Raw genomic sequence first — 20,926 nt, forward strand, 5'->3', positions numbered from 1 at the left:
CAGTGCTTTGATCTGCCTGCATTGACACTATTCTTTTAAGAGCTGCTGTGCAGCCAAATAATGTACCAGTTATCAATGTAAAGCTGCTTTGACACAATCTACATTGTAAAAAGCGCTATATAAATAAAGGTGACTTGACTTGACTTGACTTAGGAACCTTAAGTGCAGCAGAAATTTTTTTGTAACCTTGGCCAGATCTGTGCCTTGCCACAATTCTGTCTCTGAGCTCTTCAGGCAGTTCCTTTGACCTCATGATTCTCATTTGCTCTGACATGCACTGTGAGCTGTAAGGTCTTATATAGACAGGTGTGTGGCTTTCCTAATCAAGTCCAATCAGTATAATCAAACACAGCTGGACTCAAATGAAGGTGTAGAACCATCTCAAGGATGATCAGAAGAAATGGACAGCACCTGAGTTAAATATATGAGTGTCACAGCAAAGGGTCTGAATACTTAGGACCATGTGATATTTCAGTTTTTCTTTTTTAATAAATCTGCAAAAATGTCAACAATTCTGTGTTTTTCTGTCAATATGGGGTGCTGTGTGTACATTAATGAGGAAAAAAAATGATTTTAGCAAATGGCTGCAATATAACAAAGAGTGAAAAATTTAAGGAGGTCTAAATACTTTCCGTACACCATACATACATATATATAATATATACGTGCTGTCAAACGATTAATCGCGATTAATCACATCCAAAATAAAATGTTTTTTTTGTGTGTGTACTGTGTATGTTTATTATGTATATATAAATACACGCATGTATATATTTAACAAAAATATATTATTTTTATATATAAAATATTTATTTATATATAATTTTAATTATAAATAAAAAAATATATGCTGTTTTTACTGTATTTTTCATCAAATAAATGCAGCCTTGGTAAGCATATATACTGTATATACCATAATTTATGTGACCCTTTAATTTCTATAGAAGCTATGAGAACAACTAACTGTTGGTGTTTGATGTTTTCAGGAGAGCCGAGATCCACGAAAGCTACACTGGCTTCTCGAGATGCTGATGGAGTGTCCTCTCAGTGGGGAAGGTGGATCGTTTGTAGATGCCTGGTAAGTGTATATTGTGTTTAGGTTCATGGGCCAATTTTGACACCATTAAGGCTTTAAATGCATACCTGATATTTACCCTGATAGTCTCTATCTCTCTTTGTAGCCACCTGTATGTTCTGCAGGGTGGTCTGGCACAGCAGGAGTGGAGGGTCCCAGAGCTGCTACACAGATTGCTGAGTTACCTGGAGCCCAAACTCACTCAGGTTTATAAGAATGTGAGAGAGCGCATCGGCAGGTATGTCTGTGTTTGAGGTCAGAGCGGTCACTGGAGTCTAAAAATACACTGGCAGTTCCACTGATTCTGTTGTCATGATTTCTTCACTTGCAGTGTGCTGACGTACATTTTCATGATTGATGTCACACTGCCATACACTCACCCTACTAAGTCCCCACACATTGCTGAGTTTACCGAAAGGATCTTGTCTCAGCTGAAGCCCCTGATTGAGGGGGACGAGGAGATCCAGAACCACGTGGTGGAAGAGAACGGAGTGGGAGAGCAGGACGAGAGGACACAGGCCATTAGACTCCTCAAAACGGTTCTAAAGTGGCTGATGGCCAGTGCGGGGCGCTCCTTCTCTACTCCAGTACCTCAGCAACTACAGCTGCTGCCTCTGCTTTTTAAGGTTTCAGATACTCTCTCTATATATCTCTATCTTAGTGTGTGCTCTTTGTATCTCATCTTTTATCCATTTGTGTGGAGTGCTCTTAAGTGGATTGCTGACTTTTTCTCTCCATCTACAGATTGCTCCCGTAGAAAACGATGACAGCTATGATGAGCTGAAGAGAGATGCAAAGACGTGTCTGTCCCTCATGTCTCAGGGTCTCCTCTATCCTGAGCAGATCCCTCTGGTACTGACGGTGCTACATGAGGTGAGGCCTAAGCCATGCTAGACACAACCCCACATAACAGGACATCAGTTTGAAGGCTGAATTTGACCTTGACTCATTTTTCACTCAAATTGTTTTCAGTAGTTGCGTTTATATGGACCCTAATAATCCCACTGTAATTGGAATAGTAGCACAGTCGGAATAGAAGTCACATGTAACCATGTCAATTGGAATTAATTACATAATTAAGACCCAAAATAGATATATATTAAGTCTGCTTTTTTTAAAGGGGTGGTTGATTATGATTTCACTCTTGAACTTTAGTTAGTGTGTAATTTTGCTATTAGAGCATAAACAACATCTGCAAAGTTATGATGCTCAAAGTTCAATGCAAAGGGAGATATTTTCTTTTAAAGAATTCTCTGTTTAAGGACTACAGAGGGTGTTGTTGCCATGCCGTCATTTTACGCCAGACTGCTTCACAAACACGGATCAATTCAACGCTGGATTTCAACAAAAGATTAACATGATGGCACATGCTAGTTGATGAGTTGAATCAACTCCACAGCAACTAAAATTACTGAAACTAAAACTGAAGTAAAAAATTAAAGCTATATAGAAATGTTAAGCTAATAAAAATGACAAATGCACATAACAAAATTACTACAACTTACAATAAAATGAAGAAAAATTGAAAATATGAAAAAAGCTAATTAAAAATATTAATAAATATAATTTTAATATGTAAATAATACAAAAATAACAATTGTTAATTTATAATTTGCAATGAAAAAAAGAACTTAAAATGCTTTCAGACTTTTGAAAAACCCTATAATAATGATAATAAAAAGAATAAGATTTTATTATTATATAATTTATTTGTCAATGTATTTATTTTAAAATTAGTTACTTACCAATCAACCAATATCACCCAGTTCTAGTGAGAACTGTTTGCTGTGAAATCATAAGATTCTTGTTACATTTTCAGATCGCTGGCAGCAGCTCTTGGCATGCACGATTCTCAGTGCTAACGTACCTCCAGATAATGGTGTTCTATAATCTGTTCACAATACTGAGCACCGAGCAGGCTGTTCAAGACGTAAGAGCACTGGTCATCAGGCTACTGGAGGATGAGCAGCTGGAGGTACCTTCTGGGCAACACTGGCATCATCATTTATTCAGTTTTATGCACCCTTGTTCATTAAACCTTCATCTCTTTGCATCTCTGTGCCTTAGGTGAGAGAGATGGCTGCCACCACTCTCAGCGGCTTCCTGCAGTGTAACTTTCTGGCAATGGATGCCTCCATGCAGACTCACTTTGAGGCTCTATGCAAAACCAGATTGCCCAAAAAGAGGAAAAGAGACTTGGGCTCTGTGATGGACACCATTCCTTCAGTTGGTATGATCCCTCTGTCATCACATGCAGGGCTGTAACTGCTGTGTTTGTGTCATTAGCTTTTATAAGCACAGAATTTAAGAGCCAAAATCGGTTAAGTACGAGTCCGATCCGAGTCCAGTCCCATTCCCTGTCACAAAAAGGCACGAAAGCCTGTAAATAAAACAATAATTATTAAATATGTTATAATTTATTCATATTTTTTTAAGTAAAAAAATCTTTTGTAACAATGTAATACTATACTGTCTATACTATACGATATACTAAAACACTTTTGATTAATTTAATGTGTCCTTGCCGAAAAAAATATTTATTTTTCCAAAAAAATGAAAAAGGAAAAAAAAAAATCTTACTGACCCCAAACTTTTACACAGTAGTGTATAGAAGCTTGTTTTCATCACTGAATAAAAATAAAAAAAGGCAGTTGCGACTTTCTCACAATTCTGATTTTTTTTTCTCGCACGACTTTATACCTTTTTACATAAAAGTCAGAATTGTGAGAATGTAGAAAAAAAGATTTTTTTTTGCTGTGTATTTTGCTGTACTTGATCCACGTTCATCTATCCTCAGATCTGGTGCGGCGTCACGCCGGAGTGCTGGGACTCAGCGCTTGCATCTTATCCAGCCCATATGATGTCCCGACCTGGATGCCTCAGCTCCTCATGGACCTCAGTGCACACCTCAACGACACGCAGCCTATCGAGGTACACGGCTCGTCACCACAAACACAATTGCTTTCTGTGTCCCTCTTGTGCGCTTCGCTCTTAGGGCCCATTAAATCTAACAAAAATCAATACAAGCCTCTCTCCGTCTGATTTAGATGACCGTGAAAAAGACTCTGTCTAATTTCCGCCGTACTCATCACGACAACTGGCTGGAGCACAAGCAGCAGTTCACGGACGACCAGCTCGTGGTGCTCACAGACCTTCTTGTGTCACCCTGCTACTATGCATAGACTGGTATGTTACAAAGACGCTCATTTAAGCAAACCACCTGCCTAGGAAGTTAATCCTGTGATGCCCAATAAATACTGTCTAGTTTGCCTGCTCACTAGGTTTTAAAACACAGAAATGCTTATTTTGACTCTGGTAATAATATGTTCTGTTCTGTTGTCATAGTCTATAAAAGGCTTAAAGGGTTAGTTCACCCAAAAATGAAAATTCTGCCATTAATTACTCACCCTCATGACGTTCCACACCCGAAAGACCTTCGTTCATCTTCGTTCCTCCGATAGACTGCAACACAATTACCACTTTCAAGGCCCAGAAAGGTAGCAAAGACATCCATAAAATAGTTCATGTGACCAGTCAGTGGTTAATGTTATGAAGCGACAAGAATACTTTTTGTGCGCAAAAAAAAAAAGACTTTATTCAACAATTTCTTCTCTTCCATGTCAGTCTCTGACGCTGTTCACGTAAACAGTTCAGCACTCCCGGGTTCTACGTCAGAACGCTGGCTCATTATTGGCTCCTGCTTTGCTCCTGCGTTAGCATCACACGCATGCGTCGTGCTGCTCACGTGTACAGCATCATCCAATACTGAGCCAGCATTCTGACGTAGAACCCGGAAGTGCTGCACTGCGTTTACAATGTAAACAGCATAGGAGACTGACATGGAAGAGAAGAACTTGTTCAAAAAAGTCGTTACTTTTGTTTTGTTTTTGTGCACAAAATGTATTCTTGTCGCTTTGACTTTAATGTTGAAGCACTGTAGTCACATGGACTATTTTAACGATGTCTTTACTACCTTTCTGGGCCTTGAAAGTGGTAATAACTTTGCAGTCTATCGGAGGTCAGAAAGCTCACGGATTTTATCAAAAATATCTTAATTTGTGTTCCGAAGAAAAACGAAGGTCCTTACGGGTTTGGAGCGGCATGAGAGTGAGCGATTAATGACAGAATTTTCATTTTTGGGTGAACTAACCCTTTAATTACATGATCGTGACCTGATGATATTTTATCCATCTCATTTCAGGTTGACAGTTTCTGCAGGTTTTAGTTTTTTTTTTTTTTTTTTTTTTTTTTTTTACTTTATATTCAAATAAAATATCTTCTGCATTCATGAGGATGTGACGGGAGGACACAGACGCTCAGGATCTCAGCATCTACAGCAGAACAGACGTATAGGCATGAAGGAGTCGTATGGAGCGAAGCGAGCGATTTTAATGACTAAGAAATATACTCTGTACGTACTGTTTGTATGTATATATCTAGCCCATATTTTTGCATTTCAACTATACTTAATATTTAAGGTTTACCAGCGCAGGGATGTACGGCCTGCAGTCTGTAATATTGTTGTACAGATAGAATTTTTTTTTTTTCCCTCTCTAATCCTGTGTTGACATTAACTGCGTGATGAAGGACAGAATGCCTACGGGTTGCCCCATAAATCCAACTCCAAAGCCCCCGTCATGTTCTTTTGACTAGAGGTTCTCAGCGATCTGAGCATGTTAAGATGGTTCAGTGATTGAATCCATTGTTTAGAATTGTCACTGCATTTCACTGGATTATTTTTCATCTTTTAGCATTTTGTTGTCTTTAAACATTTTACAGCTAGCAGCATGTGATTCTTGGTTGAGTGACATAGAGAGAGCCTCTTTTCGACTTGCGGCATGCGCCTCTTTGGAAAAATGTTGGCTATGGTTGCTCTACGCTAGACTGGCATCAGTAAGTCGATGAAGAATAGATTCGGGCTGAGCCCTAATTTTTTTTTATCATCACATGAGGACGCAAGTCTGAGTACTGTGACGCTATTGTGGTATGTGCGTCGGAAGGTTGCTGTGACTTTGTCCTGTAGCTCTCTGCTCACTTGCCATCATAACAGGGTTTTGTTTTTTTGTCCTATGTGTTTGTGTATTTGTGTATGTATGCATTTATGTATTGTACATATGCATTTATCTATGCATAAACGACTGACGCGTCTTCTAGCGAGAACAGCCTGACCAGATCTAGTGTGAGAATTGTGCGTGTTGGAGAAAGGCAGCGTATGCATATGCATGTCGGTTTGAGTGTGCATGTTTGTAGTTTGACTGAATAATGACTGGGTGGATCATGTTTTGAGCCATTTTTATTGGCAAGTGACCAGGATTGTTTTTGTTGTTCTGTCACAATTTACTCCAGCCTCAGCCTTTAGATTATTCTCTGAATCACACACAGCGCCAGGAAGGGCTTCAGGTTCTACCAAGGTTAGTTCTGTTTTACATTCGGGAGTGTACATAACAGAAACATTATTTAGCTTAGTGCCAAAACTGCAGTGATTTTTCTCTATTTTTTTAGATGTTTGCTTTGTTTTACTCTCAAGGCCAATAAATGTATTATTGTTTTTAACAAATTAAAAATACAAACATTGTTTTCCCCACAATGTTGTCATTTCTTTCTTTTTTTTTTTTTATCTGGGTCTCTCAATAAATATGTCAAAGTATCTATTAAAGGTGCAGTGTGTAAAATTTGGGAGGATCTATAGACAGAAATGCAATATAATATACATAACTATGTTTTCATAGACGGCCACCGTATAGCTTCTCTGAAAGGGAGGGGTGTGCGCCGTTAGTTGCAGTTCGCAACCTCACCGCTAGGTGTCACTACAATTTACACATTGCTCCTTTAGCTAGTATAATTATTATAAACAAAGACTCTTGGAGACATTAGCAGTTGAAACATTGTAGTAAATTCAATAAATATCTAGTACACAATGTTATCAGTACAACAACAGACATGTGGTAGAGTAATAAATAAAGTGGTAAATTGGGTGAATCTCACAAATTCTGTTTAATATATTCCAAAATATTTTACCATTTAGGCCTGGTTTCACAGACAGGGCTTGGAATAAGCCAGGAATTAGGCCTCAATTATTACATTTAAATAGCTTTTATTGACGTGCCTTAGAGAGAGAAGAAAAAAAAAAAAAAAACATTACTGGTGTGCATCTTGAGACAAAACAATGGCACTGACATATTTGTATAATATGATATCTGTATGATATGTCAGTGCATGTTGCTTTCAGTTAAGACTGTCTTCAAGGGATAGTTCAGCCAAAAATGAAAATTGTCATTATTTACTATAGTAGTGGAAAAAAATACTATGGTAGTCAATGGGGGAGCGAGATCTGTTTGGTTACAAACATTCTTCCAAATATTTTCCTTTGTGCACAGCAGAACAAAGAAATGTATACAGGTTTGGAACAACTTGAGGGTGAATAAATGATGACAGAATTTTCATTTTTGGGTGAACTATCCCTTTAAGCCTTGTCTGTAAAACCGGCAAATAGTTTTGTTTTTTGTTTTGTTTTTAATGAAAGAAAACTTTTTGCATTGACATAATCATAATGAACCCATGAACCCACACATACCAGAAAAATATATATATAAAATGTTACACAATGCAAAAATAATTCTTAATGATCCCAAGAACATGTCAGTTTGTTCATTTTATATATATATATATATATATATATATTTTATTTTATTTTTATTTTTTTGAAACATGATGTGAACATATTCATGAGATTCACCCTGCCATGGCTTATTTGGAGGTAAGGATGGTAAGAAATTAAGAAATAAATAGAAATGGCTTTGTAACATATTCAAGTTTCCTCAGTAAAATAAACCGGCCTCTGAAAATTAACATCCCTTCATTTGCCTTTTCATGGACGTAACGACTTGAAAACTGAAATCGATTTATGTACCTGATACGTGTATCAATGTTTAACACAAGACAAATAATGTGAAATGTCACAAAATCAAGTGTAGATCAAAATGTTCAGTAAAGAAACTGCCGTAAATAATCCTATTTAAAAAAAAAACAGAACAGTAGTTTAAATAATGCTTATCTAACGCTTTACCAGGTAATCCCTTTTAGTTTGCATCAGCTGTCAATATAGTTGATAAATGAGCAAAAAACTAAATTCCCGAGTTCTTCAGAAGATTGAGGACAACATAGACTATAGCAGATCACTCCATCTCCTTCTGCTCCTGCAGCTCCTTCACAAGACGCTCCAAAGAGAACAGGTGATCATCGAAGTCTTCAGGAACTAGTTGCCTGAGGGCATCGGCGAGCTCAAACAGGTAATCTGTATTCTTGCCACTGGGGCCTACGGACTTCACTATCTGCTGAGCAATTGTCTCCAAAGGCGCTGGGCCAAGGTAATCTGGGTTGTTACAGCATCCGATGTAGAGCAATGTGTCCTGCATTGGTTGGTGTTCTTCATCTTTGGGATGAAACGTAACTGTAATCACACCATACCCGCCTTTCTCTCGGTAGTCGAGATACTCTTTCACTTCCTTTTCTCGGCCTGATGGCAGCTTATAAGCGACACCCCATACGCAACCCTAGAGGAAAAAGGAGTGAGCAAACACAAAAAAAAAGAATGGTTTGGATTATTCTCTTTTTGCTTGTGTAACTTTGATTTGGCATTCGATAAAAACATCTACTGAATGAATACATGGAAATGAAATGTATGTACATCTCACATGCTATTATTAAATATTACAAATATATGCACAGTGTGCAGTTCCTTTTCAAACCCTAGTTTGGGAAACCCTGACATGATGTAATGTTGATAGCAAAAATTCAAATCAATGTTATGAACACATTAGGTCAAAAGTAATCTAAAAGTAGTCCAATTATATTATCTAAAATGTGTAATGTAATGTATTATGTTACTAACTACAATTTTTATCATGTAATTTGTATTCAGTAATGGACTACGATTTGTAAGTAATCTAGCCAGTACTGGATACGGTAATTATAATGTAGTTTAATTACTGTTAGATGATGTTAATCTAATGTCTTAATAAAAACAAAATATCTAAACATTTGTGCCTCCAATGCAATAGAAAAAGAGTAAAAAAAAAAGTTGAATGGCCGTATAAATCTAGCAGTATTTATTAGGTTGACAGTCATTACCTCAGGATCCTCTATTAATGTCACCACTCGCCCAGGCTGAAATAAAATCAATAAGAAATAAAAGTGTTAATCGTACTGTGTTAAGTGCTCTGTCATCCTTAAAGGTCACTATGACTAGGCACCTGCTGTTGATTCAACTCGTATGACTTTGATAGGGAATAATCGGGTCCATACCTTTCCAGGCACCCCTCGATGATCCGTACTTCCCTGCCAGAACCTGCGACTAAAACCTTTGACGAAGCCCACTCGTTTCTCCTCGTACGGAAAGTCAACTTTCCAAATCAAAGATCCGTAACCAAAAACCCACATGTTTGCGGCTGCCAGCTCACAGTGTGTCTGAACACAAGCTCCACTTATATATCGATTGACCGTTTTTTTTTAAATGCCAGCGTTCCACTGACGATTCTGGTTAGATATGTTGGCATAGGTGTGAGCGTAAAACAGTAATTAACATTGCTGAAGATAAACAAAAGAAACACATACTTGACAAGGGCAGATACATACAGATCCAGCCAAAGATACCTCGTGTCAAGTTTAATCTCTTGACGTCTGATTACAAGCTGCCATAAACAGTGTTTTACTGTCTATATATGGTTTCTTTAAAAAATGATAATAAAATAATAAATATCAACGTTAAAATCTGTACGCCATTAGTTGAAGGTATAATAAACTGGATAATGGAAGATATTATTTTTCAAAATAAAAGCCAGTTTACCGGCTTTAAAATTAAACCCTTACAAAAAACTTATCAGGGTAACCAGAATATCCACCAACATATTTAATACAGTACTGTAGTAATTTTAGATTTTTTAGGCTAATAACAATAGCTGTTGTAGCAATTTGATAAACACCTATGGGTATAATTGTTCTTTATATAAAGGAAGTTAAATCTGTAGAGCTCCAAATTACAATAGTTAAATCGAAATTTTCATTATTTATTTATTTGTTTGTTTGTTCATTCGTTCGTTCGTTTATTCATTAACTTTTACTTATTTACTGTTATATTACACAAATTAAAATGGTATTTCTAGGTTTTTTGACCGTTGGAACCCTGCTTGTTCAATAGATAAGCAATGCTTTGCATCGCCTTTGTTTTATATGTTGCTGTTATACGTAATTATATCTAGTTAAAGAGTTGAATGATGAATAATGAACAAAAAATGACTTGGCTAGCTATCAGTTCTTGAATATTACCTCCCTTTCTGTTTTAAGGAGGTGTCTGGTTTCGGTTTAGTGGGTGGATCAATTGAGAATATGCCAAAAGAAATATTGGACATTTTTTTAAATACTGTTATTATTATTTCCGCTAATTTATTTATAGACGGAACGCAAAGTAAAACACGTTTGTTCCAGCCGGAGCCCTAAAACAGCCAATCAGAAAACAGCATCGCCGGAATTTCCGTTAAAAATACTCGGTCCCAAAACGAATAGAATGTGGATCCTGTCACCATACATTTACGTGTTTACAGATGTTTTAGAAGGGCATCATGATTTTCGATTTATCTTTTTGTTGTCTTGTGGACATTCAAAGTGGGAAAATGAACTAGATTACTAGTAAACTTAAAGTGGTACAGCACTTAACTCGTTATTTTGCAATCAAAGCACCGTTATCTGCCCAGCTTATCATAATTATCGATGTAACCTAGTGTGCACTTGACTTCCTGCGTTATAGAGATTTAACCTGTGGCACTGCAGTATAAGGCGGGTGTAATTCAAGATCTACTTGTCAACTTGCACTCAGCCTAGCGCCACTGTGTCTAAATAATATAGAATGAACTATTTTAGTAATGTTTGAGGGATAGTGTTGTGTTTAAAGGGGAATAATCGATGGACTTCACGGAGTGCTATGGAGACACCTGTTCAGCCGTCGCGCTGGCAGCCCGGGAAGGGAAAGGTCGACGGGTGCAGAAGCTCATCCAGAGAGGCTTCGCTGTGGACGTAAAAGATAACCGGGGCTGGAACGCCCTGCATGAGGCTGCAGCGGCTGGATCAGCGGAGTGTGTGCGGCTGCTCCTCCCTGCAGCCGGTAAGAGCTTCCAAATTTACACTGTAAAGGTGGTACAGAAGCGCTTCTGAAGTGATAATTAGGTGTCTTTACACAAGACTGTTTAATGACTGTTTAAATGTAGCATAAATGCATTTACACAGCAATTTTAATAGTATAATTTTATACTAGGGCCTAAGGTGGGTCAGAACAAACAGGCTTTTAGGCAACATTACGTCTTTACACGGAATTTTGAGCAGGCACAGAGCAGCCTCAAATCAGCTGTGTAAAGTTGCATTGTGGACCATTAAATAGAGCTACTTGTTTAGACGTTAAAGCGATAGTTCACAGAGAAATGGAAATTCTAGCATCATTTAGGCTACCTGTATGATTCCAAGTCTGTATGAATTTCTTTCTTGCGTAAATCACAAAAGGTAATATTAGGCAAAATGTGTAAGCTGCTCTTTTCCATAAAGTAAAAATGATTGGGGACTGGGGTTGTCAGTCTTGACAAACAACATAAATATTTGAGAACTTTTCTCTATACAACTTGTGTGCCATATTCTAAGTATTATGGTAGCTTTGTGTGAGAAACAAACTGAAATTTCAGTTTTTAGTCCTTAAAATCTTCCCCTCATTGGACAGACAATATTTTCTTGTTTTTCTCAGTTCCAGTGTTGGTGTAAGTACTGTATTTTGGTTTTTGTATGGCAGGGTAGCTTTCAAATCCCATTCATGTGATTTAAATATGCATATATTCAAATGTAGTTAAAATAACTGTCCCTTGAAGACCAACAATCAGAGCTCTTTTGACACTAGTATGTTTGTGTAATTATTAAACTGTACGATATACATTTTATCTCAATGTCCCTCTTTACTTCAGTCAATTGCGAAGACTATGTCAACACTTTGACACATAACTCAGAGACTCCTCTTTACTTTGCTGCGAGGAATGGACACCTCCGGGCAGTGAAGTGGCTTATAAAGGGTGGTGCGGACATTAACAGGACAACCAATGAGCTCTCTTGTCCCCTCTTTGCAGGTAAACCCAAAGTACCTAGGATCACCATCACAGATCATGTTTACCATGTGTATTTTCCGTCTTTGGAGTCTTGTTATATATTTGTCTCATTTTTTGTTCCAAGCTGTAGATGGTGGGTACAAAGATGTGGTGGAGCTGCTGGTGCAAAATGGAGCAGAAGTCAACGGGACTCACTCAGTTTCCGGCTGGTCTTGTCTCCATCAAGCTGTTTACAAGGTTATTCTTTAATCTACAATTCTAATTCATGATTTATGAAGCATTCATGTTTTGGAAACATGCACAAATACTACATTCACATACCTTATGCAGCTCTCCTTACCGACCTTTAAGTGTAAGGGCTTATCATCAAGTTACTTATTTAGAACATCAATAAATTATTATTTATGTTGCCTGTTATTACTCTTTTGCATTTATACCTCTATCAATAAGTTTTATACTTCTAAATGTTTAATTACACTTCAAAAAATAAAAGCCCAAGGCTATTATGTGTGTTCTAATTTAATCAAGCTTTTAAATCCTACATCTGAAGCAGTTATCACAATCTTTCATCAAGAAATTGAGGAAATAAATATCTGTAAATAACACTTCCAGGGCCATACTGAGATTGTGAGATTCCTGGTGAGCATGTGCTCTCTGGAGGCAGTGGATGACTATGGGATCACACCATTATTTGTTGCTGCACAATATGGACATCACCAATGCTTAGAGATTCTTGCAAATGCTGGTGAGAACACTTCTTTAATGATTAATCCTGTATGAACTGCATTTAGCCAGTCATATGCTTCCCTTTTTGTACATTACATGCTTTGGTCAATGTTCAGTGTTAACTCTTGCAACATTAGAGCTATCACTACTGTATCCACAGTGCTATTTACAGTGACACATTCTTCAGAGGCAGATAAGCAGGTCAATGACTTTTTTTTTTTTTTTGTTCATATCTGTATTTAATGAATGCATTAAAAATTAAATTCAAACATACAGAGACTTGAATACAGTCCTCTATGATGAGAGCACATTTTTAATTTCTTAATTAAAATTCATGTTCACACTTTGGGTGGTGGGGGAGGGGTGGCATAAAGTAAAAAAAAGTCTCACATGTCAAATGTTTTAAAAATGTCTTCATAATGAAAAGAGCCTCATTAAAAGTTTGACTGCTTTGCTGCTTATTAATATTAAATAAATAAATGAATAACTTAATCCTTCCATTCAGCAAGGATACATTTAATTGATCAAAAGTGACAGTAAAGATTTATAATGTTACAAAATATTTCTATTTCAGATACATGCTGTTCTTTTGAACTTTCTATTCACCAAACAATCCTTAAAAAAGTATCAATGTTTCCAAAAAAAAAAAAAGAAAAAGAAGAGAAGCAAAATAATATTTCATTTTTGAGCGCAGAAACAGCATATTAGAATGATTTCTGAAGGATCATGTGACACTGACACTGAGTAATGGCTGCTTAAAATTCAGCTTTGCCATCATATGATTAAATTAATTTAAATCATGCATACATGACAATAATAATAGCTTAAATAGATTAATTTGGCAGATGTCACTCCCGACACTTTACAGCGTTTATGTGGCTGCTGGTCAAAGATGAGAAACAAAAGTTTATTCAAATTCTGAATTGATAATATATCGCCTACAAATCGTGCAAAGAGCGGTCCCTTTACAGTCACTAAAAAGCTGTCTTAGTTCATCGAGATGACGCAATCTCACAAATAGGGCTGGGCGATACGGCAAATAAATAAAATCTCTTTTTTTTTTTTTTTTTTTTTTCAGAACGATGGACTGATTCACGTTTTCGATTTTTTTTTTTTTTTATTATTATTTATTTTATTTTTTTTATACTGTTTAACTAGTCAACTTAAAAACTACAATATGATTCAAGTAACATTTTCTTTATTAACAATCTGGTTAAAAAAAAACAGAACACTGGAAAAAAAAAAGTGGATTCTAACTTAAAGATTGGATATTTCATTCAAGAAATCAATTGGCTACATTGCTCAACGCTGCAAAAACACGTTGTAAATAGAAACCTTTGATGTACTCTGGAGCGCAAACACAGACACTCATGGGAACCTTTGCCAAGTCACAAATATGCTATTATTATAGAGAAAACTGATCCTAGACCAACAGTTGTGGGGAGCTTTTCCCTCTAAAAGCAATTGGCCATTTGGGAGTAGACGTCACAGTTACATCACTTGCAGCTGTGCATGCATTGTGGTGGCAGAAGGGTAACAGTGGTAACAAGTGGAGGAAAACTGGCGAGATCCATTTCTGTATTCTGTAAAACAGGTTCTTTTGTATGTGCTTTGTTAAATATAGAGCTGTTTTACTCAAGATGCCTTCAAAGTAGACAGATGAGCATAACCAATGTCCATCACATAAGTTTTTATTTTTCTTCTTCTCACAATAAAAACAACTAGCTAGGTTAGCTGATTACCTTAAAAGTATATAGATATCAATGTCAGTTCATTCTGTTGTTAGCATTTTCTCAGACAAACAGATGCGATGAGACATGTTTTCCGGTTTGGTCAGATGATGATGTTCGACATATACCCCATAAGAGAAAAAAATATCTCCCAATTCGGACTTTATAACTCACAATTGTGAGTTTATATCTCAATTCTGAGGGAAAAAGTTCAAAAATGCAGTATATATACTCGAAATTACCTTTTTTATTTTATTCCGTGGCTTCTATAGACCGCTACTGCAGCAGAACTGTCATTTTCTGTTACCAGGCCACACAACGCCGTTTGCAAACATCAAAATGGTCTATCAGAAGCAGCAGCAGGCAGTTGGAGTGAGAAAATTCCACGCTAGTCTCAAGTCCGTGGCCAGGGGAAGACTAAGCTTTTACCAGCCTTACACGCACTCTGCCTATGATTATTTATCGTTGTTTATTGTTCTTATTCTGTTCATTGGTTATTTTATTTATGAATGGATTTTCTTGTTTTCCTGAAACTTATCTGACAGTAAATCACATTTAATTAATCTTAATTGTCAAATTATTTTTATCCCATGTTTTGTAAAAGGTGTAGAGAAATTGTTTTACTTTTTACTTGACATTTTATAGTCATTAAATTAAAATTTATCTTAAATCATATAGAAGTTTATAAAAGTCATATGAAACCAACATGAATACAAAGAGTACATTCTTACTGAGTTGTTCTAGGAACTTGGCATTAACACTATATTTTTTTTAAATTATTTTTCGTTATGGTGAATACCCTATTAAATAAAGAAAGCCAAAGCCACACTGCAATCATCTATTACAGTTTGGTTGCCTAAGCAGCAGAACCTGATTTCATCAAGTACACCATGTTCTTTGTTGATCCTGGAACAACATTCCAATCAACCAAATCAGATTTGAGGGCCAAGTTTATGCCAAGTTTAGGCTTACAACCAGGGTTAGGTGCTTCTACATCCGTGTTATTCACATCATCTCTTTCTGATTTTAGGGATAACATATGGGTAGGGTTAGGTTTAGGGGTAGGGATATGGTTATAGAGGCTTTCGCACCGGAGGAACCTTTTCATAGTTCCTAGAACTATTGGCTGAAGTACCCGGATTTTGCCGTGTTTGCACTGCAGGGACTAGGAATGATTTTAGTTCTAGGAACTCCTTTTGAGGGAACTAAATTAGCTCCTACTTCAGAGTAGGGTCTAAACCAGCACTATAGGAACTATCAGTGACGTAAGTGTATGTTGATTTGTCAAACGCATGTCAAACACCGACACCCGGCATTTTTAAAAAGCTGTGTAAACATATTTACTTCACGAATATGGAAAACAGTGATAATGACATTTACCTGTTGTCTGCAGAGTTGTGTTCTTTTCTCCGCCTCGATGATATGCAATACTGAAAGTTGTCATAGGAGATTTCATCTCTTAGCCCCACTTTTTGCTCTTTCAGTCGCGTAGATTATCCATTTACATTCCATCTCTGTTGAAACACACGACACTCAATAAACACAGCTCCGATCTCCGCATCCTCCATTCACTGGTTTTTAGCGTTTGTAAATGCCGCGCTTAAAGACGCCGCCGTCGGCCGCTTCAGAGTTCCTACTCCCGGTGCGAATGCAACCAAAAACATGGCCCAGGGGAGAAATTAGTTCCCGGGGAACTATCCTAGTGGCTAGTTCCTATAACTGAGTTCCTAGAACTATTCAGTGCAAAAACCTCTTTTGATAAAATTTTTAGACAGGAATGTTGTTCCAGGATCAACAAAATATGTTGACCCAGGAATGCATCTAACTCGACAAAATCAGAACGTGCACCTAAGCACAGGTTGTCGTTGCCACAGGGGCGAATGTGAACTGCCAAGCAAACGATCTGGCCACACCGCTGCTCATTGCCGCTCAGGAGGGCCACGTACGGTGTGTGGAGGTCTTACTGGCCCATGGAGCTGACCCCAACCTGTACTGCAATGAGGACTGCTGGCAGCTACCCATCCATGCTGCGGCCCAGTTCAGTCGGCTTAGGTACGGCAGCTCAGTCAATGACTTACTGGGTCTGTCAATTGCTTATGAAGACCTTGTTTTAAAAAATGATCCACAATGTGACAATTACTTAGTATAATATAAATAACATTTGAAAGCTAACCTTTTGTACTTTTTAAATGAAGATGTTGAGAGTGTAGCTTTGGCCTTTATGAAATCATTTTTGCTATACTGGATTAATCTGGCTGCTCATCTCTTGTCTTTCTGTGTAGCATTTTAGAGAAGCTGATTCCGGTAACGGAGCGAGAATGTGACCGGGGTGAAGGAAAGGTCAGTCCAGTTTACTTGGCAGTACTTAGCGGACAAGCGGACAGCCTTCGGGCCTTGCTAAAGAAGGGCTACAGTCCAGACGCCCAGAGCTGTCGACAGTTTGGCTACAGCTGCCCTTTGGACATGGCTCTGTGGTGCAACTCTTGGAAGTATGACATAGATGTACACTCATGCCCTGCATTTCATTTTAAACACAATCAGTTGGACAGTATGACATTTTTCCCCCCCATTTGTCTCTCAGTTTAGACAGTGAGTATCACCAGACACGTGAGATCACTCTGATGCTCTTGGCAGCAGGGGCCCATGTGAGCATGGGCATCTATGCCTTTGCATTACAGGGTCATGTACCAGAGCACCTGCCCTTGATTCTGGAGCATGCTGGCCTCCCTCAGGGTGACCGACTCGGAGAGCTGGCCAATAGAGCCCTTGCTGAGCTGCAGAGTGCCTCTTTTTGGCTCCCCCTGCTGCTCAAAGCAGGAATGGACCCCATGCTGCTGCTACAGGACAAAATGTAAGCAACACATTGCGGTTGTTGTGCCACACGGTTTTTTATTTTAATCATGAGTGGATTCACCATGCATGGCTTTTAATAAATTATCATGCTTTATTAACGTCAGAGTTAAAAACCACTGTGTTAAGCTCTTCACTTCTGCCTGTTATGCTGTAATTGGGTGCAGGCTTGAAGAAGCTGAGAACAGAGTGCTTAATTTCTTTCTGGAGTTCATTAATTGGAAGACTCTGCCCTCCGCAATGCTTCAGATTCTCTCTCACCGTCGAACAGATGGCACCTGGACGCCACGGAAGCATTTTGGTATGACCTGTACACTTGTGTATGTGTGGGTTTTATGACCTTGATCAGGTGTTTTTCAACAATATATTGCAGTATATTCACAATTATTTTGTTGGTAAAATGAAATGAAGCAAAATAGTTAATTTCCTTTTGTCCATTAAGTTTCCTGACGAGTTTCTGCATTACAGTTAAAGTGACGCTATTGTGCTTTTTCGAATATTACCTTTCATGCAGTGCGTAATATAGCTGTTTGTGAATGTAAAAGGTCTGCAGAGTTTTAAAGATGAAAGTGCACGACAAATAAAAGCCGCATTTCCACTGATAATACCCAAAACAATTTGCCCCAGGAACTCCCCAGACCTGTTGTTGTCTGCGTTTGCATCGTGGTCTAAAGTTCTGTGAAGATTAGGCAAATAGTCCAGCGACATAGGACAGCGCGCGACTTTCTAGTTCCTCCTGGATTTCGTCCTCCGCATATAAGCATAATAAAGCCTGAACCTTGTCGTTGGCCCATTGGTCATATTTTTTAAACTCCAGTGTTGATTCGAATAGCAAACAACTCTTATTGCATGCACTGCAACAGACTTTCAAAAATGGTGGTTGAAATAAAATGCTGCGTGAACAACCAATCAAAATGTTCAGTGCCCAAGTCCCACCCCTGAAAGTTTCTGAACTTGAAAAAGTACTACCTCATGAGCAGGGACTTTCTGAGGGAGAAATTTTTACCCGGAACTTCATTTAGACCCTGGTCCCTTTGGTCGAAACACACCGAGTACCACTCCAAAGTTCCTGGGGAAAGTTCCTGCAGTGGAAACGCAGAGAAAGTTATTGTCTCCTAAAAGAAAAGATTGATTCTGAACTGCCAAAACGAATCTCACTTCCGCAACAAATCTAAGTAGGTTTGTAACAAATTTGCTAATGCCAGCCTTTGGTCTTTATTGGCTGCACGTGAACAACGTTTGCTTTGACCCTCAAACGCTGTAGTTGTAGCTGAGGAGCAACATGTTGTAGCAACATGTCGTGTTGTCGACATGTCGAGAAGATGCAGTTTTTTTGCTGTGAAACTTATTTGCATGCACTTCCAAAGGATGAGGACTGTTCTTATTACTATGTATGCAAGTGCTGAAGAAGCCTCGGGAGCGGAAATTCAGATATGGTAATGGGAGTTAAGTTTCCGACACGTGCTGTAAGCAGTAGACCAATCACAACACACGGGGCCATCTAACCAATGATGTTATGTATTTTTTATATATATATATATGTGTGTGTGTGTATATGTGTATATATGTATTGTGTATATTATTTATATAAATATACAGTGCTGCTTGAAAGTTTGTGAACCACTTGCAGAATCTGTGAAAATGTGAATAGTTAAGAAAATAAGAGGGATCAAACAAAATGCATGTCATTTTTTTTATTTAGTACTGTCCTGAGTAAGATATTATACATAAACAATGTTTACATAAAGTCCACAAGACAAAAAAAATAGCTGAATTTATAAATATGACCCCATTCAAAAGTTTATGAACCCTTGATTCTTAATACTGTGTGTGGTTACCTGGATGATCCACGACTGTTTGTTTTTTTTGTTTTGTGATGGTTGTTCATGAGTCGCTTGTTTGTCCTGAGCAGTTAAACTGCCCAATATTCTTCAAAAAAAATCCTCCAAAAATTCTTCAGTTTTCCAGCATCTTTTGTGTATTTGATCTATTTCCAGCAGTGACTGTATGATTTTGAGATCCGTCTTTTCACACTGAGGACAGATTGAAGGACTCGAACACAACAATTAAAAAAGGTTCAAACATTCACTGATGCTCCAGAAGGAAACACAATGCATTAAGAGTCAGGGCGTGAAAACTTTTTGAATTTGAAGATCAAGGAATATTGTACTTAATTTGTCTTCTGGCAAACACTTAAGTGTCTTCTGTTGCTTCCGAAGGGCAATACTAAATGGAAAAAAAAGAAGAAGAAAAAAAAAAGAAAAGATATTTAAACAAAATAAGAAAAATTTGGACATCTTTATCCTGTTCAAAATTTTTCACCCCTAACTATTAATGCATCATGTTTCCTTCTGGAGCATCAGTGAATGTTTTAACCTTTTTTAATAGTTGTGTTTGAGTCCCTCAGTTGTCCTCAGTGTGATAAAATGGATCTCAAAATCATACAGTCACTACTGGAAAGGGTTCAAATATGCAAAAGATGCTGGAAATCTGAAGAATCTGCAGGACCTGGAGGATTTTTCTGAAGATCAGAGCTCAGTTTAACTGCTCAGGACAAACAAGAGACTCATGAAGAACCATCACAAAACATAAAAACAGTCGTAGATCATCCAGGTAACCACACACAGTATTAAGAATCAATGGTTCACATACTTATGAATGGGGTTATTTTAATAAATTCAGCTATTTTTTTTGTCTTGTGGATTATATGTAAACATCTTTTATGTAAAATATTTTACTCAGGAGAGTACTAAAAAAAAAAAAAAAAAACATGCATTTTGTATCATCTCCTTTTTGTTAAAATTATTCACATTTTCACAGATTCTGCAAGTGGTTCACATACTCTTTCTTGCAACTGTATAAAACTATATTCTATTCTATAGATGTACCATCTGATGTGGTAAGTGGCCACAGCTCAGTAACCATTTGCTCTTGTTTCCAGAATCAGTCCCTGCCCTCACTCATCTGTGCAGGCTGGCAGTGCGGGCATCGGTGGGCAGCAATGCTCTATCTAAGACCTCCTTCATACAACAGCTGCCCATCCCCACACTGCTTCAGGACTACCTTCAGTTCAGCGACGTCTCAGGCTTGCTTACATAGCGGCCTGACTGTCATCTGTGGCTAATTAAGTTATCTCGACTTGCTCCACTGCAGTATTTTGTATATAATGTTAATAAAATTTTAATGACTGCTCAATGAAGCTGGACTCTGGCTCTTTTCATTACCTTGATATTTAGAAAATGTGGGAGGACAAATGGAGAATTTCACCAATTTATCCTCACTGTTCGGTTCTCCTCTTACACAGCTGGCCTTCATACTGAGTTGATGTTGAAATTCACCTCTGCTCCGTGTCTTTGGTCTGCCTCGTTATCTTCTCTCTCTCTCAGCGGCTCTCCTCTCTGTCTGCCTCC

The 20,926-nt window shown here is 37.8% G+C and overlaps 3 protein-coding genes across 8 annotated transcripts in view; 2 read left to right on the forward strand and 1 right to left on the reverse strand.

Annotated features, from left to right (window-relative positions):
- The window catches only part of psme4b (proteasome activator subunit 4b), a 33,650-nt gene extending 26,988 nt beyond the window's left edge, over positions 1-6,662 (forward strand). For all 4 annotated transcript variants that reach the window (XM_051915051.1, XM_051915052.1, XM_051915053.1 and 1 more), the window contains 9 exons: positions 987-1,078; positions 1,182-1,313; positions 1,407-1,701; positions 1,820-1,948; positions 2,895-3,050; positions 3,143-3,305; positions 3,873-4,006; positions 4,123-4,261; positions 5,277-6,662. In XM_051915051.1, the coding sequence (XP_051771011.1) occupies positions 987-1,078; positions 1,182-1,313; positions 1,407-1,701; positions 1,820-1,948; positions 2,895-3,050; positions 3,143-3,305; positions 3,873-4,006; positions 4,123-4,257 (1,236 nt within the window). In that variant the 3' untranslated portion in view covers positions 4,258-4,261; positions 5,277-6,662. The remainder of the gene's footprint in view (positions 1-986; positions 1,079-1,181; positions 1,314-1,406; positions 1,702-1,819; positions 1,949-2,894; positions 3,051-3,142; positions 3,306-3,872; positions 4,007-4,122; positions 4,262-5,276) is intronic.
- Positions 5,295-9,904, reverse strand: chac2 (ChaC, cation transport regulator homolog 2 (E. coli)). The gene is made up of 3 exons (XM_051915059.1): positions 9,380-9,904; positions 9,206-9,241; positions 5,295-8,628 (listed from the first exon to the last, which is right to left on the reverse strand). The coding sequence occupies exons 1-3, from the start codon at positions 9,512-9,514 to the stop codon at positions 8,251-8,253; spliced, it is 549 nt and encodes a 182-aa protein (XP_051771019.1). The 5' UTR covers positions 9,515-9,904; the 3' UTR covers positions 5,295-8,250.
- Positions 9,905-10,593: 689 nt separating this feature from the next.
- asb3 (ankyrin repeat and SOCS box containing 3) lies at positions 10,594-20,715 on the forward strand. Of its 3 annotated transcripts, none has more exons than XM_051915055.1 (9): positions 10,594-11,231; positions 12,073-12,231; positions 12,335-12,447; positions 12,823-12,955; positions 16,541-16,718; positions 16,949-17,155; positions 17,248-17,517; positions 17,684-17,817; positions 20,458-20,715. In XM_051915055.1, the coding sequence occupies exons 1-9, from the start codon at positions 11,033-11,035 to the stop codon at positions 20,613-20,615; spliced, it is 1,551 nt and encodes a 516-aa protein (XP_051771015.1). In that variant the 5' UTR covers positions 10,594-11,032; the 3' UTR covers positions 20,616-20,715. The 3 variants fall into 3 exon arrangements, with proteins under 3 accessions (XP_051771015.1, XP_051771017.1, XP_051771018.1); XM_051915057.1 differs by having other exon boundaries at positions 12,341-12,447; XM_051915058.1 differs by lacking the exon at positions 17,684-17,817.
- The last annotated feature ends 211 nt before the right edge of the window (positions 20,716-20,926 follow it).

The sequence above is a fragment of the Ctenopharyngodon idella genome, chromosome 12, assembly GCF_019924925.1.
Source record: "Ctenopharyngodon idella isolate HZGC_01 chromosome 12, HZGC01, whole genome shotgun sequence".
Classification (NCBI taxonomy): domain Eukaryota; kingdom Metazoa; phylum Chordata; class Actinopteri; order Cypriniformes; family Xenocyprididae; genus Ctenopharyngodon; species Ctenopharyngodon idella.